Source organism: Miniopterus natalensis, chromosome 1 (assembly GCF_054644295.1).
Source record: "Miniopterus natalensis isolate mMinNat1 chromosome 1, mMinNat1.hap1, whole genome shotgun sequence".
Taxonomy (NCBI): domain Eukaryota; kingdom Metazoa; phylum Chordata; class Mammalia; order Chiroptera; family Miniopteridae; genus Miniopterus; species Miniopterus natalensis.
The window spans coordinates 64597320-64624167 of record NC_142081.1 but is presented as its reverse complement, the minus strand read 5'-3'; the positions used below and the strand labels follow the sequence as shown (position 1 = coordinate 64624167).

The 26848-nt window shown below is 37.6% G+C and overlaps 1 protein-coding gene across 2 annotated transcripts; it reads right to left on the bottom strand.

The window, feature by feature from the left end:
• Positions 1-719: 719 nt before the first annotated feature.
• Positions 720-26314, bottom strand: ARHGAP11A (Rho GTPase activating protein 11A). 2 transcript variants are annotated; one of them, XM_016220426.2, is made up of 12 exons: positions 25834-26314; positions 21940-22010; positions 20110-20206; positions 19337-19590; positions 16397-16560; positions 16083-16229; positions 10525-10599; positions 9646-9813; positions 6593-6722; positions 6004-6112; positions 3804-3948; positions 720-3217 (listed from the first exon to the last, which is right to left on the bottom strand). In XM_016220426.2, the coding sequence occupies exons 1-12, from the start codon at positions 25960-25962 to the stop codon at positions 1644-1646; spliced, it is 3063 nt and encodes a 1020-aa protein (XP_016075912.2). In that variant the 5' UTR covers positions 25963-26314; the 3' UTR covers positions 720-1643. The 2 variants fall into 2 exon arrangements, with proteins under 2 accessions (XP_016075912.2, XP_016075913.2); XM_016220427.2 differs by having other exon boundaries at positions 3810-3948; positions 25834-26313.
• Between the last annotated feature and the right edge of the window lie 534 nt (positions 26315-26848).

Genomic DNA, 26848 nt, shown 5'->3' with positions numbered 1-26848 from the left:
AGAAAAGCCACTAATTTAGGTGATTTCTAGTTAATTTCCTGTGCCTTCTTACTAAATTATTCTTCCAGTTCAACATTTCACCCATCCCCCCATGGATAAAAAAGCATATTAATGCATTTTTAAGTTCAAAAAATGTTTTTGAACCAGAGAACACAGATCTCTGACTTTATGAAGTTTCTATCTCTACTACTAGAGAAATACATAAACACCAAAGTGCATACCCAGTAAACACTACACACCTTTGGATGTCAGACAAACATGATATTTATATCTACAAATTTTTACAGTCTTCATCTAAGTCAAATATGTACTAGTTCTGAGAAAAGGGTTGATTCCTAGGTAATGAATATACATAGGAAATAGCTTTGACATGAAAGATGTGCTGCTATCAAGCAGAATTTGGTAAAGCAAACATGTGATGACTTGAAAGGCCTCACACACGCTGAAGTCTGGTTGCTCTGAGCAGGCGTGCGATGCTGTCCTCCTCTGCCCGAGCAGCTGAATGTGGCACTCTACCGAGTGACCTACAGAACTATTCGGTGGTCAATTCTGCCTGCATATTCCTTCCTCTAAAACGGAGAATATCCTTTATTGTTAATATTATTCCTTCCTTAAAGATTTGTAACTTCTAATAATTTAAAATAGAAATATAGATTTGCTTGACAATTTGGGGTTAAATTCTAAAAGGTACTTTGAATTTTATTAGAGTCTCAGGCATGTCATTTTTCAGCAAGTTACCTTTAATGTCTATGCTAAATAAATAACATTTACACACAAGACAAAACCATCATGGGATTTTATAAGAACCCAAAGTATAAGAACCCAAGATAACTGTAGAGGTGCATCAACTATTTCAAATTCTAGAACCAAGCAACTGCATATAAGAAATCACCTTAATTAAATTTTTCAAGCTTAATTATTCCTCAATTTTAAACTCTATATTGGACAAAACAGGTATGAATGTACTTTTGCAAATTAACTTTAAAAACATAGTATGGCTTAAAAGTCATCAGTTACTCCTACAGCATCGGACTATGTGAGCTTCGGGTCATCATTCTACTTTAGCCATTATTCCAGGTGAACACCCTGTCTGCATCTACAGGCAACAGAAACCTAACTGCTTTGCCCCAACTCAGAATAAAGGAGTAAGATGCTACTGAAACAAGTTAATTTCTAGGGATTTGGGTAAAGACAATAAACATTAATGTAATTCAAGAAATAAGCTTTGCAAAGCTTATCTATTCCCTTTATATGTTAGATATTTCTTGTAGAAACCTTATCTGACTTAGGAGTAACAGGAAATAGACACAACTCATTCTACTCTTCCTATCACACTTAATAAAATTCATACAATTTTCAAAAATTAGTTTCTTATAAACCCAGTCAACAATTTCTCTTAAAAAGTAAAGTGTAGCCTGTTTTAAGAGATCACAATAAAATTAAAGTTTTAAATATTGCCATAATTAAGGAAAACAAAGTAGTCATTTATACAAGCACAAGAATCCAAGTTGCCTGTGCAGTGAAATTAAAAATCTACCATGTAACAATCATCCTGAGCTACAAATGAACATGTAGATTGCCTGGCAAGCACATCACCAACTGCTAATTTTATTTACATTAATGACAAGTATAACATTTACCAATTACAAGTCTATGGGTTTACTTGTTGGTAGCAGTTGAACTTTTCCAATAGGATTTTTGGGAGAACCTTTATACCAGACCCTTTCTTTTTCTGACGGTCTCCTGTTATTTACCCCAGGAGAAAAGCCTGTGTTGTTATTTACAACAGGTTTTAATATGTCGTAATTTGTCAGATCCTCCAAGGGACCCTTAATTTGGCCATCAGATAGCACTTTCTGCTTATAAGCTCTGGTTGACCCAAGAGGAGCATTCATGGAGTCTGGGTGCCTTTTCACTTGTGAGAAAGATTTAGAAGTTAATTCCATGCTTGATTTTGAAACTGCATCAACATTTGACTGTTCGTATGATGTAGACTTCTGTTCTTTAGGGCCTGATTGGGTACATGAAATTGAGGAATCTTTTGAGGTACTTTCTATACAAGAGGGAAGAGCACTGTCACAGCTCACTGATTTAACCAGAGGAGAAGCAGTATCACCAAGGTGTGCCAATTTGCGCCTGACAGGTTGTCTGTTATACTCCAACAAAGAATTAATTCTTCTCACAGACTGACGGACAGGCGTGCGCTGAAGCTTAAGAGGCGATTTAACTTTTGTCCTATTTGGTTCATTTAAAGAAAGCTTATTAAACCACTGTATATGGTCTGAAACCTTTCTATGCTCTGTTACTTGTAAACGTTCAGAAACCCTTGTATCACATATTTCCACCAGTGGCTGCTGTGTAACCATTCTCACGGGCCTAGGATTTGACAAGCTGGTTGTGTTACACATAATCTGCTCTGAGGAAGAGGTGTTAGCTGCATCCTCCCTAGAAGCTGTGCATTTCGGTAAGTTCTCGTCAATCATATTCTTTTCTTTTAATTTAGTATTTAGTTTATCCCTTGGAGACTGTTGTGTTTTCATTTGTTCATCACTGGGCAAGTCTTGCTTGCTTAAGTAATCATTAGGTATATCTGAATGAATGCTTTCGTCATGTTCCATCTTCAATGCAGTTGAGTAACATTTTATAGTTGCTTCTCTATCTAACTTCTGAGCTTGATGTAGTGAGAAGTCTCTTTCTGAAAAACTATTTTCACTTTTACTAGTGTGATGGTCATTTGATTGCGTCACAGTCAAATCATTAGTTTCAAATAGATTTTCCCCTGGGCTATATGCCATAAAAGATGCTTCATTTAATTTTACTTTTGCCACATCAGTAATTGAAGACTGCCTGTGATTTATCAACACATGAAGCTTACTTCCAGATTCAGAAAATGCTTTCTGAATTTTCACCAAAGTCTCTGTACTCAAGTTATTTTCATCCCCACTAAGAGAGCTTCTAGTTACGTTGTTACTAGTATCATTGTGTACAGTAGAAGGAGTGAGTTCATATGAATTAATAGATGACTTTTCCACCATAATATCAGTCTCCAAAGAAGAGTTTTCCACCTCAAGATTTCCCTCTGTTGGAGAAGCTTCATTTGCTCCTATTTCTTGAAAACTTGAATTACTAGGTCCTGTCCAGGACATTCGGTAGCTTGTTCCATCTAGTCGCTCTGGGGTTAATAAGTGTTCCTCAGACTTACTGATCTTTTTTGAACCTAAAATAAAGCAGTTCAGGGTTTTTAATCATTTATATTTGACCTAGTTCTGAAATATTATCCAAATACATGGTAAATAAAAGTACTAAGTACTTAATTCTAATAAATTAAAGATTTGTATTAAAAAATGATTTTTAAATATCATTTTCATATTTGTAAGTATCCTCCAGTTGTCCACAGAAAAATACAGTGCAATTCAAATATTTTTATTCAAACATGAATTTTAAATTTCTAGAAGAGTAAACTACTTTAATATATTTTATCATTAAAAAAGCAACTAGCCCTGGCTGGTGTGCTCCGTGGTTAGAGCATTAGCCCATGCACCAAAGGGTCATGGGTTCAATTACCGGTCAAGAGGCACATAGCTGGGTTGCAGGTTCCATCCCCAGACCTGGTTGGGGTACATGCAGAAAGCAACCGATTGATGTGTCTCTCTCACATCAATGTTTCTCACTCCCCCTCCCTCCCCTCCCTTCCACTCTCTAAAAAAAGAAAAAAGCAACTAAATGTTATGTGTACATTATATCTCAATAAAGCTGGAAAATTTTTATTTTAAAAAGCAACTAAAGTAGGCATGTAAATGTACCTTTACCTTTCTTTGTTAACCTTTTGTCAATATCTGGGCTAAAAAGCAGACCTGTTTTTATAGATTCAATCCCATTTTTTAAACTTTGTTGATTTGCAAGTCGTCGACCAACATTTTCATGTCTATTGACACCAGAACACCCATTCTGTACAGAAGAAAAATTGAAACATTTTGGTTAAAGAATAAACCAGTTAATTTTCAAAATATTAAGACAAAGTAAATTTTTTGTAGTTATCAAAAATCATCTACAGCTAATTAAAAATGGTATATATGATTGAGAATTTTATAGCAAACACAAATATATTTGCATGCATGCTGATAAAAACTGTAAGCATTTGACTTGGATATTAGTTGATATTTTATGATCCAAAATAAAAAAGAGCCTCACATATTAACTGAAAAAAAAAAAAAAAAATTATGATGAGTCTGTGCCAGGGCGTATTCACAACAGTGAAAGAAAAAAGAAAAACAAACAAGAAAATACCCCAAGGCCAAAATCTTACCTTCATGGCATTTATATTCTAGGTGGAGAAATTTAGATCAGAAAAAATAATCAGTCAGTTATATTGTATAACATATAATACAAAAGATGAAAAGTGCTATAGAGAAAAGTAAAGTAGGGCAAGAAGGACATGAAGTGGTAAAGGGTCAGGGTGTAACTTTGAACAGAGTGATAATAATAAGATGATTTGTAAGTAAAGAAAAATGAGGGTGAGAGTCATGAACGTATAAAGGGAAAAACAGTTCAGGGAGCGGAAAGTGCCAGTGCAGTCCCTAAGGCTAAAGCCAGGTCTGGCACATTTGACCAACAGCAAGGATACAGTGGAGGAAGCTGAGTGAGCAAGGGGCAATGGCAGGAGGAGGGCTCAGAGAGGGAGGCTGGGAGCAGGTCATGTGCAGGACTGCAGTCAATGGAAGAACTTTTTTTTTTTTAATATGTCTTTATTGATTTCAGAGGGAGTAAGGGAGAGAGGTAGAAACATCAATGATGAGACAGTCATTGGTTGGCTGCTTCCTGCATGCACCCCCACTGGGGATTGAGCCCAAAACCAGGGCATGTGCCCTGACCAGGAATAGAACTGCGATCTCCTGGATCGTAGGTCGATGCTCAACTGCTGACCCACGCCAGCCAGGAAGAATTTAACTTTTTTTCAGAGTGAAATGAGGAGTCAATGGAGGGTTCTGAACAAAAAAATGACAAGACTTAACTTGGATTTTAAAAGGATAATTTTGGCTAGGGTACTGCAGCAAGGTAGAATCAGGTAGACCTACTAGTAGTAGTTTACTGCAGTAATCCAAATTTGAGGTGACAGGAATTAGAGAAAGTTAAAAATGAAGTACTAGTGAAAACAGAAATTAGACAGGATTCCCTAATGGTGTAGACAGGATATGCAAGAGAAAGTGAGGAGTCAAGAATGCCTACATGGTTTGTGGCCTAAGTGACTGGAAGAATGAGCTACCATAACTGAGATGGTGAAGAGTTGCAGGTGGAAGCATGGTTAGGGGAAAGTGGGAGGAGTAGAGAAATAGAAATAGTGAAGAAATGCATGCCAGAGCTCTATTTGGGACAGGTTACACCCAAGGTACCTACCAGATCGACATCCAAATAGGGAGGTCAAGTAGGCAGATGCTAAGAAATAGCCAAGTTGTTTAGGAGAGCATTCTAGGCTGGAGATATAAACTTGGAAGTCTCAAGTAATATATGATGTTTAAAACTGATGATCCCCTTTGAGTGAGTGGAGAGAGAACAGACAAGTCCAGGGGTGATGCTTTGGGCACTAGTGCAAAAGAATTAGAACAGTAACCAGCAAAGAAGGAAGAAAACCATGAGAGTAATTGTCCTTGGAGCAAGGAAAGAAAGCATACTGAAGAGGAGCAAGTGATCAGCAGGGTCAAATGTTGCTGGTGGGTCAAGTCAAACAAGGACTGATACTTGTCCAGTGGCTTGAGTGACGATGAATTCATGGGTGACTTTGATGAGAACAGGTGCCATGAATGTCGAGGATGACAGCCTCACTGGAGTCGATTTAAGCAGAGTAGAAAAGGAGGAACTAGAGATAGGCAAGTGTAAATAAGAGTTTGGTATAGAGTAGAGTATGGGAAAATAGCTGGAGGGCAGGCAGGGTTGACAGGGTCTTTCAGCATCAAGCCTACAGCTTTATGCTAAGATGAACATCATGAAATGGTAAAAGACACTTACAACATCTTTGTTACTTTTCCCAAGACTAAATTTCAAACGAAGAGATCTTCGAACTTTTTCTTTACGACTGATTTTAGGAGAGAAGCAGCCTGCTTTTCCTGATTCCACCCTAAAAAGAGTGGAATTTAAAATGTCAGTTTATAGCAAAAAAGCTAGAAATTTTTGCAAAATGAAATTTGAGAATGTCCAGAGCAAATCATAGTGCTAGTAATTCAACAAGGTAATAACTTTCTAAAGTCAGTTAAGTTTTAAGATACCATATATAACACATTGCATGTGCACATAAAAATTATTTTTCCTATCTATCACAAGAGTTATTTAGTCACATAAACCAGAATCATTAGAATAAACTAGCTTTTTAAATGAACTAGAAATTTAAAAATTATACACATCAATATGAAGTAGGATTTTAAACAAGCAAACAACTCAAATTAGGAATCTTTTTCTGGAGAAAATATAAAGGACAACTGATTGATAAGGGAAAGACAATTTTTAAAAATTATGATTCCCCATATAAAGACAAAATATTTTATTAGCTATATACACAAAACATTTACCCAATGAAAACAAAATATCCTGGATAAATTACCTGCAGAGTTTTTTGCTTGCAATCCTTTCGCTTCGCCGTGGCACATCTGTACTGATCAAATGATTTCCACTGATGGCTACAGGAGAGTGTGAACTCTGAGATGACCCTTCTGGGCTTGTATCAAAGTGAACTATAAAAATAATCCCATGTAATATAGCACATACTTATTTTCTTTTTCAATATATAAACTATTAATAGCGATTAGACTTAAAGTCTTAATTTCTACTCCTAAGCCACAACAAAAATCATAATTCTGCTTTAAAATTTCAGGGGTCGCCCGGCTGGGCGTGGCTCAGCAGTTGAGCATCAACCTAGGATCCAGGAGATTGAGGTTCAATTCCCGGTCAGGGCACATGCCCAGATTGCGGGCTCCATCCCCAGTGACTCTCTCATCATTGGTGTTTCTATCTCTCTCTCCCTCTGCTGCCCTCTCTCTGAAATCAATAAAGATATAAAAATAAAAAATAAAAAATTTCAGGGGTCAAATAACCCAACTCAACTAAAAATATATATATATATGTATATATATAAATTTTCTACTTTTTAGATGCCAATGAAAAGTCAGATTAACCACTGCTTTCACGTTGGAGTTTTGCTTTAAATTCGTTTAGGAATACAAGGGAGGAGTGGGCACTGTTGCAGATTGGAGAAAGACAAGCTTTTGAGACTGAGACAGATTGTCTTACCACTTACTAAATGGAGTTAGGTTCTGAAAATGGATCTCTATCGCAAATATTAAGTATTACTGTAATATGTATAAAATGTCCAGCACAGTACCTGATACATAATATTAACATATACTATTACTAACTATTGAAAAAACAATTTAGATTCTGAGTATTCAGCATGCACCTCCTAGCCAACTGCTGTCCATCTCACTTGAGTATAATTTGTCCAATATTTCTCTCAAAAAATTATCTATAACACATGCCTAACCACTTGGCTACTACCATGTTCCATGCTAAAAGCTGGTGGTTACAACAGCTCACTTTGATCCAAGTTATTTAACACAATATCATGAAACTGACTATGAAAGAAATTAGGAAAAAAGTAAAATAGTTATGAACAAAAGCTCCATATACATTTGACTTATATTTGAATCATGCCCAGGATACACTCCACAAACATGAACCCTGTTAACTAGTCATTGGTATTAATAAAGAATTCACATGGGTCCCCAGACACATCCATGTTTTTTCAATTATAAAAACAGAAAATAATACAACTATTACAGTTACCTTGGGGTGCATTTGGCTAAGGAAAATTTGGGGGGCAAATATATCAAATGTGACATAGAAAGCTTTATTCTAGGGCTGCAGTGATCACGAGGCATAGCCAGAAAATACGGCATGATGCAAAGTTATCACACATATAAGAAAGAAATTATACATAGGTAACTCGTGGATTTTAGATTAATATTGTTACCTTTCTACATTAAAAAAAGCATTTTGCAGATGGGATTTATTGAATTGTGCCTGAGAAAGTACGGTTTAAAAAAAAAACACGTGAGTTAAAATAACAGGTTTACTGCTGTTGAACTTAATTTAATTTTGTATTAAGAAAAAAATCACTGATTAAGCAGGCTCATACTAATATTACAATAGCACAAGAATGTTTAACCTATCTTGGGGAAGCTTAGAGAAAAGGAATCAACAGGATCATCCTTGGGAAGATGCTATAATGTCAATAAACAAAGACAGGTAGAACCACACTTTAAATGTGCCATTTGGAAAGAGTCCTCCAGAGTCGAAAAACCTTTAAATTTCAAAAAAACAAAGCCCTGGCCAGTTTGGCACAGTGCTTAGAGCATTGGCCTACAGACTGAAGGGTCCTGGATTTGATTCCAGCCAAAGGCATGTACCTAGGTTGCAGGCTTGATCCCTGGCCCCAGTTGGGGCTCATGCGGGAGGCTTTCTCTCTCTCCCTGCTCCCACTCTCTCTGAAAAGCAATGGAAAAAATATCCTCAGGTGAGGATTTAAAAAACAAAGCAAAACAAAATAAAACAAAGTTACTGAAAAGTTACAAACACAGCCTCAGAGTTCTTATCATTACACTTTAATGAACCATAGAGAGCCTGTGAAGGACCACAGAGAACAAATCGCTATTCTGTTCTATTTTTAATAAAACAAGCAAGGAAAATATAACCTTTTAGATAATAGAAACAAAAGGCCTTTGAGAAGATCTCATAACCCAGCTAATGAATTCAAAATGGAACTCAACATGGTCAGAAACCAATAAAAATCTAAAAGAATTAGAGCTCACTTACATTTTAACTAAATGTGAGACAAATATGATGGAAGACCCCAGGCTTAGTTATGGTTTCATTCCATTTTGGGTTGACTGTCAGGTTAATATGAGTCAACTGTATTCTACACATGCTGAAGAAGCCAACTCAACCTAAGACCACACTAACAAAAATCTGGTATGCAAATTGGCATGATTAAATTATACTGTTCTCTGGAGGCTCTGGTTGGCCACGTTAGAAACTTGTAGTTCATTTGGAAGAAAATGGCTGGGCTGTAAGGGATCTGGAAACCGTGCTACAAGAAACAGTATAAAAAACTTTTCAAAGCTTTTATAAAAGCTAATTGAGCATAAAACATTAAAGACATTACCGCCTCCCCGAAAATGCAACCCACAATAGTTACTCCAATGGTAATACCCCCACTCTGGATTCAGAGATGATCAAACTTTTGGCAGCCTCAACTCAACAGAAGACAGCAATATAGCTCTAGCTATAGATCCAGAAGTAGCTAAAGTAGAATTCAGGACGTCCAATCACATAGAGCATGAGCACCGATGCTGTCCACAGAAGCCCAGGCTCTCCCTCCAAGTTATTTCTCATAACTTTCAATGGGCATGGCCATAAAACACAAGTCAATTATACTGACCAGTCTATTTTAAAATTTAGGGGACTTTATAAAAATTCAAATTTGATAAAAAAATAAAGCTCTGGCTCCTCAAGGGTGGTATTATTATAAAGCAGCACTTTGCCCAGAATAGGCACTCATGTTAATGTTTACAACTCAATTATATAAATTATATTTGCTACCTGTTACTGGTGTAGAACTGGTACTGAAGAGGTTACTTGGCAACAACTCAAAGTTAAAATTGTGCTTGATGGACTTCCTTTTCTTACTTGAGCACCCATGAGAAGAATCTACTGGCAGCTTGCGCTTAGCACTTGGTGTAAGAATCACTGGTGATTCACATAGCTGGGCTGGAAAAAAAACAAAAAAAACCCCAAAATTTATTGTTTCTTCCACAATGCTGATAAAATTAAAAAAGCTTTATAAACTTATTCTTATAAAGCTATTACTTAGGGCTAAACAAAGAATGGAGTGGTATGTTTATATTATCAAACATGTTATGAAATTAATACCATGCAATTCCATAAAATAATAGGGAAGTTGTAAAGAGGCAAGAATCTTAAAACAGTACTAACTTAAATCAAATAAACTAAAAGATGCATATAATTCACATTAAAGACATAGGGAAGGAGTTAAAACAAAAACCGATCTAAGTACTATTTTTGCTTTCCATTATAACTGAGTATTAACCAGTTAATTTATTCAATCTGGAAAGTAAAAAAAAAATGATTATATTGTCTGTTACTGGGCTAAATAATTTCAGCCACAAGCAAACCAAGATAAAAAAATTGGAACACATACTAAAAGACAAGAATAAGACTGAGTTATTTTCACATGTTCAACAACATCTAACTTAAAAGCAACAGAAAAGCATGATTAGAAGATTAAAAATATAATAAAAGAAATTCTTACCTATAATTTTGGGTTCATTATATCCAAAGTAATTAGCAAGTCACAGCATAGTATTATTATTGTACAGTATCTCCACTGAAAATAATACTGGATTTGATTAAACCAAAATAATGCAGAAATTTTCATTTAAACAAATATATAATACCTACCGATTCTTTCTTGATGAGGTGTAACAGAGGGTGTTCTGTTATATTTAAGTTTATTTAGTGCTCCACTGACAAAATCTGAAATGCAAGGCATATATAATCATAAAATAGATAACGTTTACCTAAATTTCACCAATAATTCTTATGATATTTATGGTCTTCTAGCATCTAAGTTTGCATCAACTTGTATGTTTTTAAGTCATTTAAAGTTATTTAAAAGGAATTATTTAAAAGTAGGGAAAAAACTAAATGATGTATTTTTCTGCCATTCCACTTATACTCCTCTCTCTCTCAAAAAAAGATATATAACACCAAATAAAATGTAAAAAAAAATTTATGATGTACAGAAAGAATATGGCAGAGGAGCTTACCTGTTGAGGAAGAGAGGAGGAAGTCACAACAAGAGAAAAAGCTTTGCAAGGTAAGTAAAATCTGGCCTGGGTTCCGAAGGATTAGGTGGTGATTTGAGGCAAGGTGAATAGCATATGCAAAGGCATGTAAGAAAACACAGGGTTTATGTATACTGGAAACCTGTAGTTTGATACTGCTGGAGCAAACAGTGAGCAGTGGATATGGTAAGAGATAAGCCTTCTATATTAGGAAGAAGAGGATTTGTGTGTCATTTTGAAAAACTTGAACTTCTCCAAAGGCAAAAGGGAGAAAAATGATCTGATCCGCATTTTAGAAGAATTTCTCTGGCAGCAGTGTGAAAGACAGACCTAAGGCAGCAAGCCTCCTTGTAGTCAGGCAAACTAGCTGAAGGTTCTTCTAAGTATGTTACTAAGTCATTCAACAAGTATTTAATTTGTTCCTACAATGTGTCAAGCACCACACTAGCATTAGAGATACAACAGTGACCAAAACATAGTCTTTGCCTTTATGGAACTTATTCTCAGAGAGGAAACAAACAATAAATACACTAAGGAAATACTAAGTACATAATGACAAATGGGTTAAGTAGCTTGAAGTACAAATGTAACAACAGATTTATACCCGAGGAGTCAAAGGTGTCCCTGAGAAGTGGTACTTGAGACCTGAAGGAAGAGTGGAAATTAGCCAGACAAGAAATGAAGATCTGAGCAGAGACAGGAACAGTGGAAAATGGAAGCAGGAATAAAGGTATTTAGGAAATCAAAGTTACAAGATTTGGTGAGCAGTGAAATGTGGGGATGAGGACAGAGTAAGTGAGAATATACAAAATTCTGGTACTGATGAGTGAGTGCACAATGGTGCCACCAAAAAAAAAAAGAAAATTATGAAAGGAAGACTTACACAGGTCTATGAGACACTTAGATGGATATAAATCCTTTTGTGGAAAGATCCAGCCTGGAGAAGTAGATTTGGGAGTCATTAGCCTAGAAATGGTAGTTTTTAAAAATGACAGTGAATGAGATAATTTAAAAAGTGGGCAAAAAGTAAGAAGATCAAGTATGGAAGAATGGAACATTTAAGAGGTGGTCAGAAAAAACAAAATCCAGAAAAATGAGACAGAATAAATGGCTTAAAGAGGCAAAAAAAACCCCAACAACCCATGAAAGAGTAATATTACAAAAATAAACATACAAAATAGGAAAAAAAAAAAATATCAGGAAGGAAAGGACAGTCAAGTGGTCAGATGCTCAATGGAGGCCAAAACATATACACTGGATTTAGCTATATGGAAATTGTGACTTCAACAGGAATACTTTCATGCAAAAACATACCCCTAATTTTCAGTCACAATGAAATGCAAAAGTCTTTTAAATATGTTAATCACCAAATATCATTCAAAATAGTTATTTAAATTCAAGCTCAGCTATAGCCCACGTATGTATTGAGAAATCTTATATCCTCAGGTGAAATACGTACAAACCAGAGGAGAATACTGAAAACCTCAATGCAGAGCCAAAAATAGGCAATGCTCTAACTCAAAGGCAATGGCTAACCAAGCCAGCCTTCGTGAAACCTGGGCAGGTAAACAAGTTTAATATGGGAAAGGAAAAAGAAAGGAAAAGAAGAGAAATGAGAGGCAGAGCAGAAGAAACAACAGAACAACAGATTCAGCCACAGCAGATAACACAATTAGACCAGCACAGCAAAATCAGGGGTATGAAAAGACAAACTCTTCCTGCCATAATCTGAAACCGTCCTAACTACATAATGAGCCACACTGAAAGTACAGACCATCTCTCTAGAGAAAGGGAAAAATTACATCCCAATCCCTTTAATAGTCTCATGAGCTTACTATATGATTCAGGAAGTACCACACTAAGAAGGGCATTACATTAATTAAATCAGCTCAGCACTGCATCAGTGTCCATAAACCACATCCGTTAGCACAAAGACAATGCAGAGAAGCACACAGGCTCACATACACAGGCAAGAATGGGAAAATTATGATAGACCAAATTCCCCTTGCTTACTTTAAGAGTTTGCTCATGGAATTCTGTGTAGATTCTGGGACAATACAATTATTGAGAATTGTCATATCTAGCATAAAATTAAGGTAGAGTACCTAACTCATACAACAGCAAAATAAAAGTTCCAGAGATTGGTTGCACAATGTGAATGTACTGGACACTACTGAAGTGTACACTTAAAAATGGTTACGATAGTAAATTTTGTTATATTTTTCCACAATTTAAAAAGAAGTAAAAAAATTCTTCAAAGCAACTGCAATCAGATTGCACTGATGTTTGTGGGATTTCAAAGTCTGATATTAAAAAAAAGAAAAGAAAGAAAGCTAGCTATAATATAAAAAATAAACACTGACGGTCTAGACCTCCTAAACAGTTTCAAATTGCTAATGAAATTGATGTATTTCATGATACTTGACAAATGCTATCATAACCTGCTTGAATAAATAAAGTACCTCTAGATTTAAGCCAAATATCAGTAACTGGACTTACTGTATTCATTCAGTGGTTAATGCCTATTCAGTAAAAAAAAAAAAAACAACATCGGGGTGGATACAATGATGTATAAAACATGGTGTCTACCTTAAAAGAGCATTAAATATAATTAGGTAAGACAGCCATGCACAAGCACTACATATAAAACCAGGTGAAAACTAGAATATAGGAAGAGAAAAGAGATTTCCCCAACAAAGAAAGGGAGTGGGAAGCTTGCTTGACAAGACATTTAGGCTGAATTTTGACACCTGGATATACTTTGAATAGCAGGAGTAAATGGAAGTAAAATATTGTATCAATAAACAATATATGCAAAAGAACAGTGTCTAGAAAACAATACAGAATACAGTTTGACTATAGTATAGATTGCATTAAAGAAGAATCAGGAAACAGTACAAAAAACATGCTAAAGCAATCCTGTGAAATACCTTTAATATCAGGCTATAAATAGCAGTATTTATCAATGAAAGCTTCTGCAGGGTATGTGTGTGAGACACATGATTAGTTATACATCAAGAATTCGAACTTTGCCCTAGCTAGTTTACTCAGTGGTTAGAGCATCAGCCCAAGGACAGAAGAGTCTGAGATTTGATTCAGGCTAAGGGCACATACCTCAGTTTCGGACTTGATCCCTGGCCCGAATCCGGGCCCATGCAGGAGACAACCAATTGATGTGTCTCTCTCATATCGATGTTTCTTTCTCTCTCTCTCTCTCTCTCTCTCTCTCTCTCTCAGAAAAGCAATGGAAAAAATATCCTCGGGTGAGGATTTAAGAAACAAAAAAATTTCCAAAAAAAAGACTAATGTCAGCTTTGACAGCACTATCAGGACAGATTCAAAGAGGAGGCACAAAAACCAAGGAGATTCTTACAGTAAAGAGGCAGTAACACTGCAGACAGAATCTTACAGAACCTGAAAACGGTGAGAATATAGATAGTAAAGAGTCAGGCACCAATGGCTTAGAGCCCGAGTGACTATAGAGTGGTAGCGCTGTTAATAGGAAAAGGAATTCAAACGGAATCAGTTTAAGGTAAAGATGATCATTTCAAAATGCTGAGCTTAAAGCACCAAGGAAAAGCAGAAGTGAAGGTGTCTGCCTAGTAGGCTCTTATGAAAGTGGAACTGACATGGTTAAATAGGAAAATTGTTATTAAAGAATTTGTATGAACTGTTAAAAAAAATAAAGTGGAACTGACATTTGAGAAATAACAGTGAATGATAGAGATCCAGTGTTCATCTAATTAGATGAGATAACTGAAACTACTGGAGTGAATGAAATCATAAAGGGAGCTAAGATAATCAAGATAATCTGTGTCTGGTAATAGCTACATTTGGGGCAGGAAGAAGTTTAATGGGTTGAACTGTGTCCTCCAAGATATTTAAGTCCTAACTCCCAGTACTTGTGAATGTGACCTGATTTGCAATTATGGTCCTTGCAGTTGTACTCAAGTTTTGTTTTAAGCCACCCAGTTTGTGGTACTTTGTTACAGTAGCCCTATGAAACTGATGCAAAAGGCATAAGAGAAATCTCTACAGGAAGCAAAGAAACAGAAGGTAATACCATATAAACCAATAGTTAAAAAAGAAATGGGTTAATAACAATTGGTTCTGATACTCAAAAGATAAACTTTCTAAGACAATTAGAGGAGGTATGGCCACAGACTTCATCAAGGAGATAAGAAGTCTTACAATTGATTTCACCAAGACGGAACTCTGGGTCTTTATGACTCTTCCTAGGTTATGTTCCTTCATTATTTAATTCATATTTCTAACTAATTCATCTCATTTTCAAATCATGATCTCACATCTGGATTATTGCCTCACATTTCTGACTACTCTCCCTACCTCCAAGTCTCAATTCTTCAAACCAGACAACTTTCTAAAATATTTTAATCATGTTACGTCTCTTCTCAAAAACCTTCAATGGTTCTCCAATACTCAGCTTAATGTTCTAATTCTTCAGCCTGATATTAAGCTTACCATAATATCATCCTAATCCTAATAATGGACAATTCAATCAAGTCACACTGACCTTTTTACAGACACTGATTACTTCTTCCTTACAGAAATCATTTTTCATAGCATCCTTCTCATCTAGAATAGGATACAAGTATTCTGACCCTCCACCCAACCCCCCTTACATTCTACCTATTCTTCAAGGAGGTTCAGTTTGACCTATTTGAAGAGTCCTGATCATTATAACCCCAAGAACTTTTCTCATTTGAACACATTTTGTTTGTGCTAAAGATCTAGTACTTAAATCTTAGATTATACTGTTACTTTTACTTTTCACATGCTTTTCTTTTCTTTTTTGTTAATCCTCACCTGAAGATATTTTTCCATTGACTTTGATAGAGTGGAAGGGCAGGAGGGAGAAACATTGATGTCAGAGAGACACACCAATTGGTTGCCTCCAGAACATGCACCCCGACTGGGGCTGGGGATTGAACCTGCAACCCAGGTACGTGCCCTTGACCATGAATTGAACCTGAGACCCTTTGGTGTGCAGGCTGATGCTCTATCCACTGAGCAACACCAGCCAGGCCTTTCCAACTATGCTATAAGCACCAATAAGGCATATACTATAGCTTCTGCTTCTTTATGTTCAAAGGTGTATCAGGTAAAGCAAACTGCTATACCTCCATAAAACAGAATGTCACTTCTACTTACCTCCTACACTTTGTCTTCGCTTTTTCTTACAGTCACCAGGAGTTTCACATTCACCTTCTTCAAAGCCTCCCAATGATGGAGTAGCACAGAGACCATCAATACCCAACATAGGCGGTATCTTTTCTAGGATAAAATCTGGAACATGCCCTAAAGGAAAATGTTCACAATTAAGATCTTTCCTCTACCTGCCCCCCCTTGAAATGTTTAAGTAGAATACACCAACTTTCTAACAGTTGTCTTCACAGTTCACTTGGAAGCTGGGATTTCCCTCATTTAAACAAATCCCCTTACTTAATAATGCAACTACATCTTACCAATATCTGATGCATAATCAATCAAAGTCTGTACTACGGCAGCCTGTAACCGTAGCTTTTTTTCTGTGTTGGCAGACATCTTTTCATGTCCTTCAACAGTCTGAAGAAGGTTTGGTGCAAATATCACTCCAAGATTGTTGCTATCCATCTTATTCTCACTGGACCTTAAATGAAAAAATGGTTTTATGTGATAGTGCCAATCATAAAAATAAAGTTAAAATACAGTATTAAATATATTTTGAAGACCTCTTACTTTACCAGTCAGACATAAGTCACAATACCGTTACCCTTCATCTAGTCATCTACATGATCGGCTTGGAGTAAGGCAGAACCAGCAATAAATGGCTTGTGTGCGCTTAAATACACATCATCAAAATCATGTAAACATAGAGCCCACACTTTGTTTTTCCACACAAACTGAACATGTGTAATTTTCAAATCCACACACAGAAAATCTGAAGTATTAGAAGGCAGGAAGTATGTCTAGAACAAGTAGGCTCACCGACAGCAGGGAGAAGAGACAAATTTGAAAAGCAAATCACAAATATTTTAAAAACACAGTAATCTGAAATCATTCAGTGGACAAAGAATCCAACGAGCACCAAGAAGCCATTCGGGCATTCACAATGATCACTGTAAGACAGCAAAGAAGTAGTAAATCATTTGGTATACTGTTTTGGTTTTTTAAAAATTTATCTTTATTGTTGGAAGTATTATAGGTATCATTTTTCCTCCCTCATTGACCCTCTCCTCAGGCCTTCACCCCTTTATTGTCTGTGTCCAAGGGTTATGCATATATACATATTAACTTCTTTGGTTAATCTCTTCCCACCTCCCACCCCTCTGAGATATGACCGTCTGTTGCATGTTTCAATGTCTCTGGGTCTATTTAGTTTGTCAGTTTCTTTTGTTCATTAGCTTCTTCTTAAAGAAGACCCTTCAACATTTCATTTTGTACTGGTTTGGTGGTGATGAACTCCTTTAGCTTTTTCTTATCCGTGAAGCTCTTTATCTGAACCTTCAGTTCTAAATGATAGCTTTGCTGGGTAGAGTAATCTTGGTTGTAGGTTCTTGCTTTTCATCACCTTGACTATTTCTTGCCACTCCCTTCTGGCCTGCAGTTTCTGTTGAGAAATCAACTGACAGTTGTATGGGTGCCTCTCGGTAGGTAACTAAATGCTTCTCTCTTGCTGCTTCTAAGATTTTCTCTTTGTCTTTAACCTTTGGCATTTTAATTATAATGTGTCTTGCTGTGGGCCTCTTGGAGTTCCTTTTGTTTGGGACTGTCTGTGATTATTGGACTTGTCTCTTTCTTTCCCCAGGTAGGGGAAGTTTTCTGTCATTTTTTCAAATAGGTTTTCAATTTCTTGCTCTTTCTTCTCCTTCTGGCACCCCAATAATACGAATGATGGGCCGCTTGAAGTTGTCCCAGAGACACTAGCTTCATATTTCTGGATTCTTTTTTCTTTCTGCTCTTCTGGTTGGGTGTTTTTTTGTTTCCTCGTGTTCCAAATTGCTGATTTGATTCTCAGTGTCCTCTACTCTACTGTTGATTCCCTGTAAATTATTCATTTCAGTTCGTGTAGCCTTCATTTCTGACTGGTACTTCATTATTTCACTGATGACGTCACTAGTTTCTTAATAGTCTTACTAAGATCCTTGAGCATCCTTATAACCATTATTCTGAACTCTGTATCTAGTAGCTTACTTAGCTCTATTTCATTTAGTTCCTTTTCTGGAGATTTCTACTGTTCTTCCCTTTGTGTCATGTTTCTTTGCCTCCATATTTTGGCTGCTTCCTGGTGTTTGTTTCTATGTATTAGGTAGAGCTGCTATGTCTCCTGGAATTTGTAGAGTGGCTTTGTGTAGTAGGTGTCCTGCAGGGTCCAGTGGCTCAGCTTCCCCAGTCACCCGAGCTGGGCCTTCTAAGTGCTCCCCTGTGTGTGCTCTGTGCACTGTCCTGTTGTAGTTGAGCCTTGGTTGCTGTTAGTGTCACTGGGAGGAACTGACCCCCCCCCCCCCAGACCAACTGGCTGTGTGGACCAACTGCAGCTACAGCTTTAGAGCTGCTGTGCTGGGGACTCCCCTATAGAGCAGGATTTACTTCAGTGGAGCTTTGGTGTTCACCGAGTACGCCCCTTAAGCGTGTCGCTTGTGGATGTGGTAGGGTTGTAATCCAGCATGGTTGAGGCTAACCACCAGGTGCACTGTCTCTGGGGCCTCCTGGTAGGTGCAAAGTCAGTCTGTGCCAGTGCCTTGCCCAGGGCCACCCAGCATGAGCTACACAGCAAACCGTAGTTGGCTGTTACTTGTGCTGGGCTTGGCTTGTCCAGGAGAGGCCAAGCTATGAACCAATGCAGGCTGCCACTAATGCCAGGCCAGGGGCCACTTATCGAGAGGTGTGTGGCACACTGAGGCAAGTTGCTGCTTGTTTGAGGGATTTTAGGAAAGTCCTAAGCATGGGGCTAGAGAGGCCACGTGCAGAGAAAAGCCACTGGAAATGGCTTGGATGAGCTTGCAAGTAGGGAGGGGCAGGGTCTCCAGGAATCACCCAGGCGGAGCCAAAGGTGTGAGTCAGGTTGCTGGAGATTCAGATATGGTGCCTATCTGCTGTCTTGGTCTCAATGTGACTCTTCAGTTCCCTCATTGTAGGACTTCTGTTCAGCTAGATTTCAGGAGGTTCTGAATGATGGTTGTTCTGTATTTTAGTTATAATTTTGATGTGGTTGTGGTAGGCAGCGGGTATCACTGTTACCTACGCCACCATCTTGCTGTCTCTCAGATATATTGTTTCTTAAATTATACACAGTAGACTTCTTATAGTAAGGAAATATATATTTTTCAGAAAACTTTTCCCTCCAAATGAAAATTATCTATGAGTAAATCCAGCTAGTTGAGAAATTAAACTTTCATTTCCTAAGACTCTTAATTACTACTTACCTAAGAGAAACATTCCTGAGGAAGTTAAAGAAGTATCTTAATATATCAATAGTGTGGTCAGGCACAAGACAAGAGAGCAACAATGTAGCTTTATTCTTCTCCTCTGTTCCTAACTGCTGAGCTTTGAAAAGTGCGTCATGCAAATCGACTGGGAGAATGGGCTCTGGCAATTCCCTAAAAAACAGCTTAAGAAGTCCTGCAATATCACAAGGAAGTGCTGAAGACAGGCCATTTTCACCATGATCCAGTTTATTCTGAAATAGATAAAATAATCTTGAGTATTTGGGGGCTTAGGAGTATACTGCAAATAAAATATCCTTTCTTATATTCTAAAGAGCTTTCTTTAATAAATTTCTCTTAACTCTTGTTTTACGATATATCACTCTTTTTTAGAAGGTGAATATAAAATCTAATTTTTGTTTTCATTTATAGGAACAAGGACCATGAATTTGAAACTACTCTAAACTTTCAAAGCATTATGTAAACAGCTTGATTGTGGTGATTTCACAATGTATAAGTAAATTTAAATAATCAAGTTGTACATCTTAAATGTATTTGTGAATTACACCTCAAAAAACTGGGGGGGGGAAAAGCAGCGCATTATATAAATGATATACTTTCTTTTGAAAAAGGTTCTTCTGCCATGAAAAAAAAGCTATTTGCAAATTCAATTTCTGTTAATAATTCATGCAGTACTTCTAAATAGTTCAATTGTAAAAACCACACCAAAAAAATGGCACAAAATAAAAGTGACAGTTCAAGAATATGCTTACCTTTAGTGCTTTTAGACGAATAACAGATCCTGATTTCCTAAAAAGCCCTTCCGTATGAATGTGTTCTTCTAGGGATGTGCAAGCATCAACAAGAAAACTGAAAGAGAGAAATCTTTTCAGGTGGCCAGAAATACATCTTTCTAAATCCTATTATTCTGCCAAAATACATGAGCAGACCAGAACTTTTAGAAGCTGTGATACCACAAATCTTTTTAATCTGTGATACAAGGTTAGTTGCTTCCTAAATTCCTCTCTAGGACCCACCATTTTACCCATGCTAACTTCAATGAGTCCACTCAATTCCACATCCTTCTCAATCCTGTATTTCTCTTTCACTCAGAGCACAGGATTTGTCTTTTGCATTGCCTCTACTCTACTTCATATTCCAGTCTCTCCTCTACCCTTTCTAATCAGACTCTCATCCTCATTACTCCAACAAAACAGCTCTCACCAGTCACCAATGGCCTCTGCCTTGCCAAATTCATTTTCTCCATTCTTGCATGTCCTACCAGCATTTAATACACTTGACTACTCCCAGCTCATTTTGAAAATACTTTTTCACTCCTCTGGTTTTCCTGCTGACTCTGACTGCTTCTTCTCAAATTGCTTTTCTGGATCCTCTTTTTCTGCCAGACCTCTACATGCTAGGATGACCCATGGCTCTGTTTAAGGCCTTCTTTTCTTCATTCTCTCTCCATGTGTGATGTTGCACAGCATACACAGCTTAAAATATCTACCATCTACTGCATGTGCCCAAAAAGAAGGCAAAGTTTTTTTTCTCAATCTAACATTACCTCTCAGAGAAATCAGATGTATCCCAGTCCTTACAATCATTTTCATATTTAAAGGTGCGTGCTCAATTTTTACAATCAATGTTAGCTTTAGATGCTTAGTTAACAGCTGGTACCAACAAATTAGAATGGATGTCAACTGTAAGCAACAGATAAGCTGCATTGGAACACAGTGGGTGAACATCGATCACAAAGGGTAACTGACAGAATAGTGTGGGGGTTTTTAAGCATGCAAAGAAAGTTGTAGTCATTATTATTGGGAATATGACTTTGCAATTCTAAATGTTGAAAATCATTATAAACAAACCTTTTGCAGGTTATTTAAAAAAAAAATAGTAAGTGGTTACCTTATGAAGATTGTGAATCTACACCTATAGGCTGAGGGAAAATGGTTCTAAGGCAGCGAGGTGTTCAATAAATGCTTTTGGACAATGCATCAATTAAAAACCTAGGTTACTGGACTAAAGTAGCCAGAACAAATCCTACTTTGGACAGAGGGCAAAATAATTAGAAAGAACTAAAACAGTTTCTTTATATGTGTTTAAACTATTTTCTTAAGATATAGACTTACCTAGTAATTTCTGATGCAGTTAGTCCAAAATATTATTTGTAAATAGTAAGCAACATAGAAAAGTCAAGAGTTACATAATTTATATTCACAAGTACTCTAATATCTTAGCATGTTCTTTTATTCAACTTTTCTAAAATAAACAAAAATATCAATACTTTAGCTGAATTGGTAATTCAGTATATTACTGAATATAATCAGAATTGTGGCAAAAGAATTGGTATAGATCTGCAATCTCTAATTTGAAAGAACAAAAATAATTTGTTTTTTTAACATCTATTCATTACTAAACCTTCCTGGGATTGAATAGAAATTAAAAAGTTAAAATACATAAAAGTTTAAAAAAAAATTTTGTTACTAATGAGAAATGAAATCATCTGCTAGTTCAAAACAAATGTGAGTCAATCGACTATTTTTAAATGCTCAAACACCACTTTGAAATATTTATTCTTCATTTCAAACTTTGCTTACCTTGGAATGTGTCCATATTCTGGTACAACAGAATGGGGCAATGCATTAAAAGGTACTCCAAATATTTTACCCTAAAATGACAAATTTAGTTACTCTAACACAAATATTAAGCATAATATAAATTTTCTTAAACAATAGGCAAATTTGAAAAAAGATGGCAGAAATAAACTATCAGTCAAAACAAAGAAAACAATTATTTCAAGTATATTTGGTGAAAAGTAACATGCTAGGTGCTGAGTATAATGAGGGCAAATATAAAATCAGAGTCCTCAAGCAATGTAGTAAATTCCATTGGTTTCCAGTTAGTGCTTCATCAGGAAATTCTTAAACAGGTTATGTCCCAAAACACTGCCATTTCCCTCAAAATACTACCTGTTCCTTCAGTAACCTTATAAATACTGACCTTGACTTTATACCTTCCTTCTGTCACCTTATAAATACTAATTTGAACAAAAGGCTAAGTTGACTGATAATGGTAATTCCTATCATTCATTGGGTATACTTCCTAAAATGATACCGGAAGTGGTGGTTATTTTTAGATCTGATTATCTTTTCCACACTCCATGGAAAAGTGCTACTCAAACTATGTTGTGAGGTACCCAACAAAGGGATTCTGCAAACATTTAATTCAAATTTAATTTAACTACTTTGAAAACCATTTTAAATAGTCACATTCAAAGGTATTACTTACATTCAAAATTTAATATATTGAAGATCCCAAGAGTAAACTTGTATGTCGGTTAACTTGCATGCTTGTACACACCTTGCCACTATTTTTGTGCATGCATTCAAACTTCTTAAAAATGTGTCTCTGATTAAGAAAGTTGCAGCTTTTCACTGGACTTAAAAAATAAGTTAAATCCTATATATGTCTACTTATACAAAATTAAATAAGTGGGTATACCTAATCTCCCAAATGTTAATTTAGCTTAAATGAATCTGCTCTCCAAGAATGGTCTTGATGCACTTATGTTTAAGAGTATCTCATTTAACCTTATTTCTTATTTACAATAAGAAACCATTCCTCAGTATTGTTCATGAGTCAACAGACTAACAAAATCTCACTAGTCCTTTTTCAAGCACGTGGCTCCATTTCATTGAGGCACACAGAAAAGACAATGCAGTACAGGACTACCAGATTTTAAATACTGGCTCTTCCACTTATCAAGTGATCTTGATCAAATTAAAATTAACACTCTATGCCTCAGTATCCTCACATAGGTCCTAAGTCATGGGTGTATAAAGAATTAAAATATGTAAAACATTTATATCAGTGTCTGACACAGAGTAAGCATTCAAAGAATATTTGCTGCTGTTACAATTAACATTTCAAGGAGATACTTAAAAAAAATAACCTAGGCAGCCCCTTGGTTTGGGTAAACTAGAATTTTCTTGATACTGTGCAACCAAAGTGCAAAAATAAATCAGATGCTGAAGCTGATTACATGTCTACAAATGTCATACATAAGTAGAATTCAGAGTGGGTTTGTTTTGTTTGTTTTTATATTTTTAACTTATCTTTATTACAGGATGGTTTTTTCTCCCTTAAATCTCACTATTCTCAATACTTGGCTTCACAGGTGACTACTAAAGCTTAATCTCATAAAATAAATAGCATGCTTTTTAAAAGATTTCTAGTTCTTTTCTTAAAAAGCTCAAAACTATCATTAGCCAACCAACACCAGACCTAAAGAAATCTAGTTTTCAAACAACTACCTATCTTGTTAGATCCCATTCATATAACACTACAATCTTCTGTATTTCTTTATTAGATTATATTAGTGGTTCTTGTGTGACAATCAGGATGCAGATCATTTATTATTGTAACAACTATAACTAGTTTAAGTGGCATGTGACAGGCACTGTGCTAGTCCTATAGACATATCTTAACGTTTTTTAAACAACTCGAGAGATGCCATCATTCCCACTTTATAAAGTAGGAAACTGAAACTTAGGAAAATTAGAGTCCAAGATCACACACATAGTAGGGGTAGAGCAGAATTCAAACTCAGATCTATCTGAATCTCAACACAGATGTGAGTTTTTCTTAAGAGGTGAAAAAAAATCTGTACAAATTCTTTCATATTCTTACAAAACCAATTATATTTGAGATCTTGGAAAGCCAGTTATACAACCAGAAGAAACCACTGTACCTTTTAAATAGAAATAGATATGTTGCCACTAAATTGCAAACAACAAAAACAATTTCTCCAGAATTTATGAGGTCTATAAATCATTTTTTTAAAAATCCTTACTGGAGGATATGTTTTTATTGACGAGAGAGAGAAACATTAATTGGCTGACTCCTGTAAGTGCCCCAACCTGGGATCTAACCTGCAACCTAGGTATGTGCCCTGAATGGGAATGAACCAGCAACCTTTTGGTGTACAAAACGACATGCCAACCGACTAAGCCACCCTGCCAGGGCACAAATCATTTTTGTTAGTAGTTTCCTTCTCCAAATACTTACTATATTTTCTTTCAGAAATTATAAACTATTAAGAATCACAAAATTTAGTTTTATCAGTTTTCAGCCCTAAGTACCTAGAAAGTGCCATATAATTTAGGCTAATAAATTTAAAATAAAATGCTTTATATTCCATTTACTTTATTTTTCAAAATGAAATTCTTTCGTGTGTGTGTGTTTCTGTTAATTCTCACCGGAGGATATTTTTCCATTGATTTTTAGAGAGAGTGGGGGGGGGGGGAGAGAGGAAGGGAGGGGGGAAGAAGGGAGACAGACAGACAGACATCAATGTGAGAGAGACACGTGGATTGGTTGCCTCCCTTAGCATGCTGATCCAACCTTCCACCCAGGTAGGACAGTACCTGGGTTGCAGGTGCATGCCCTTGCCTGGGAATCGAACCCGAGACCCTTGGGGTGCTCAGGCTGACGCTCTAACTACTGAGCAACACCAGCCAGGCACACAACGAAATTCTTGATGATACAGCAGAGATATAAAAATCTCATTCAAAATTCCCTTACCTTGACCACCAAAAATCATCAACAGCTTTTTAATCATTCCACTCTGGATTCTCATCTTACTCATTAGAAAAAAAAAAAAAAAAAGCTTTATATCTCAAAATATGATATAGTCAAGCTGCAAGTTTGTGTTTTTTCAAACTGGTGAATATAGAGGTACTCTCTGAAGCCTATTCTAATGTTCTGTCACACCTCCTCATGCACTGATTCATTTAGAAAACGTACTGGTCCCCCACGTCCCTCTTCAAGTCTTACTCTACAACAGTGGTGTAGTGAGCGTCTCGTTTCCCATGTGCTACTTGCTCAAAATACAATAAACTGGCACTATCAGGGAGAAGATTTTTTCCCCAAATTATAAAAGAAAATTTATTTAGAAAGTCAGAGGTAGGAGAAGTGAGCCCGCTGGGCTTCCTAGTCTCAGGAAACAAGTTACAGAAGCAAAAGATGGGCCGTTTGAGCTTAGGAGAAAGAAAGGCAAAGGTAACAAGTCTGGGGGAAGGGCAAAAGGAAAGGCGCCTGGAAACAGTTTTTCAAATGTCACAACGGGAAATGCTAATGGGTAGAATGCTAAATGGAAATCCTGTGGGTAGAAGTCAGAGATGCAGCTAAACATCCTACAAAATGCACAGGACAGCTATATGCCCCCCAATTATCAACCTCAAAATCTCAAGCTGCTGAGGCTGAAAAAAATCCTGCAACTCTCTCAACGACCAAAAGGCCTTGTAAAGAATTAAAAAAACTGTCATTCTTTATATTTCAGCCGTTGGCCACTTGGATTGACTGAGACCCACTTAACCACATTCTCTTTTGGATCCATACAGAATGGACCTTTTAGCATGACTTGGTAGTGATGGTACAGGATGCACTCCCCCCCCCCCCCCCCCCCAATCTAAATCTTCCCCAGAACTTACCACTGTTTCCGCGGCTGCTGTTTCCTGCCTCCTGCGATCGCACTGCCCACGGCCACCCTTGACCTTAATGCCGTAGACAGCCCGAAGCTGCTGCAGCAAGGCCAGCCTCACCAGCCTCCGATCCCACATTCCGGAGACGTCGCCCCCTCCCCGAGGCCGGCTCTGAGTCCTGATCCTCGTTCGCCACCAAGTCTTCCAAGTTCCGAACACTCTCAGGTTTGCGCTCGGCTCCGCTGCCTTCCGGCCCCGTCTGGCACAGCTCCGGCCCCGGCCCCCAGCCACGTCCACGGCTTTTCCCTAGTTCCTCTCTCCACGTCCACCAACCGTCTTCTCCTAACCCTTTGATCTGGCCACACCCCACCTTTCCTTCACTCACACCGACCTTCTTTCATGTCGCACGATCCTTTCGGCTACCTCCACAGACCTCCTTTCTCCCAGAGCCTTGCGGTTCCCGGTACCAACGCCCGTTACCGGCTCCTCACCACTTCCGGCCACTGCCCCTTTCCTCCAAACCTGACTCTGCCCTCGTCTCTCTCCCAACTGTAAAGACGGCCCTTCTCGCCCCTCCTGCCCCGGCGGGGTCAGCTGAATGTTCGCCTCGGTCCCTGCACCCCTCCCCGCCCCAGGCTGCCGGACCAGCCGGCTACTCAGGCGCCTCTTCCAGTCCCGGTCCCCGCCCGGGCTGGTCACCACCGTCACCCCGTTTCACAGGCTGCTCCTGCCCTCCCCCATTAGCCTGCCTTCGGCCCTCCGCCTGCATATCCCGGTGCGCTCAAGGAAGCCAAAACGCTCTCCCCATGCCTCCGCCCCGCCGCCGGTGCAGACGCTCCGGGCCACTGCGGCCGCCCCACCCTCAGTTCCAGCCCAGGCTCAAACGGCAGCGCCAAACAGCGCTCCGCACGCTGATTGGCCCGCTCCGTTTTTCAAAATGAGGACCTCGGAGGGTGGCCAGACGCTGCCTGTCTAGCGACGTGTGGGCAAAGGGGAGACCACGAAGGGTGTGGCGGAAAAAAAT

Coding starts and splice junctions, on each gene's coding strand:
- ARHGAP11A (XM_016220426.2), bottom strand. CDS start 25,962: ATGTGGGATCGGAGGCTGGTGAGGCTGGCCTTGCTGCAGCAGCTTCGG. Junction 9,814..10,524: donor ACCTCATCAAGAAAGAATCG/GTAGGTATTATA, acceptor TTTTTTTTCCAG/CCCAGCTATGTGAATCACCA. Junction 6,723..9,645: donor CAGTTCTACACCAGTAACAG/GTAGCAAATATA, acceptor TTATTTTTATAG/TTCACTTTGATACAAGCCCA.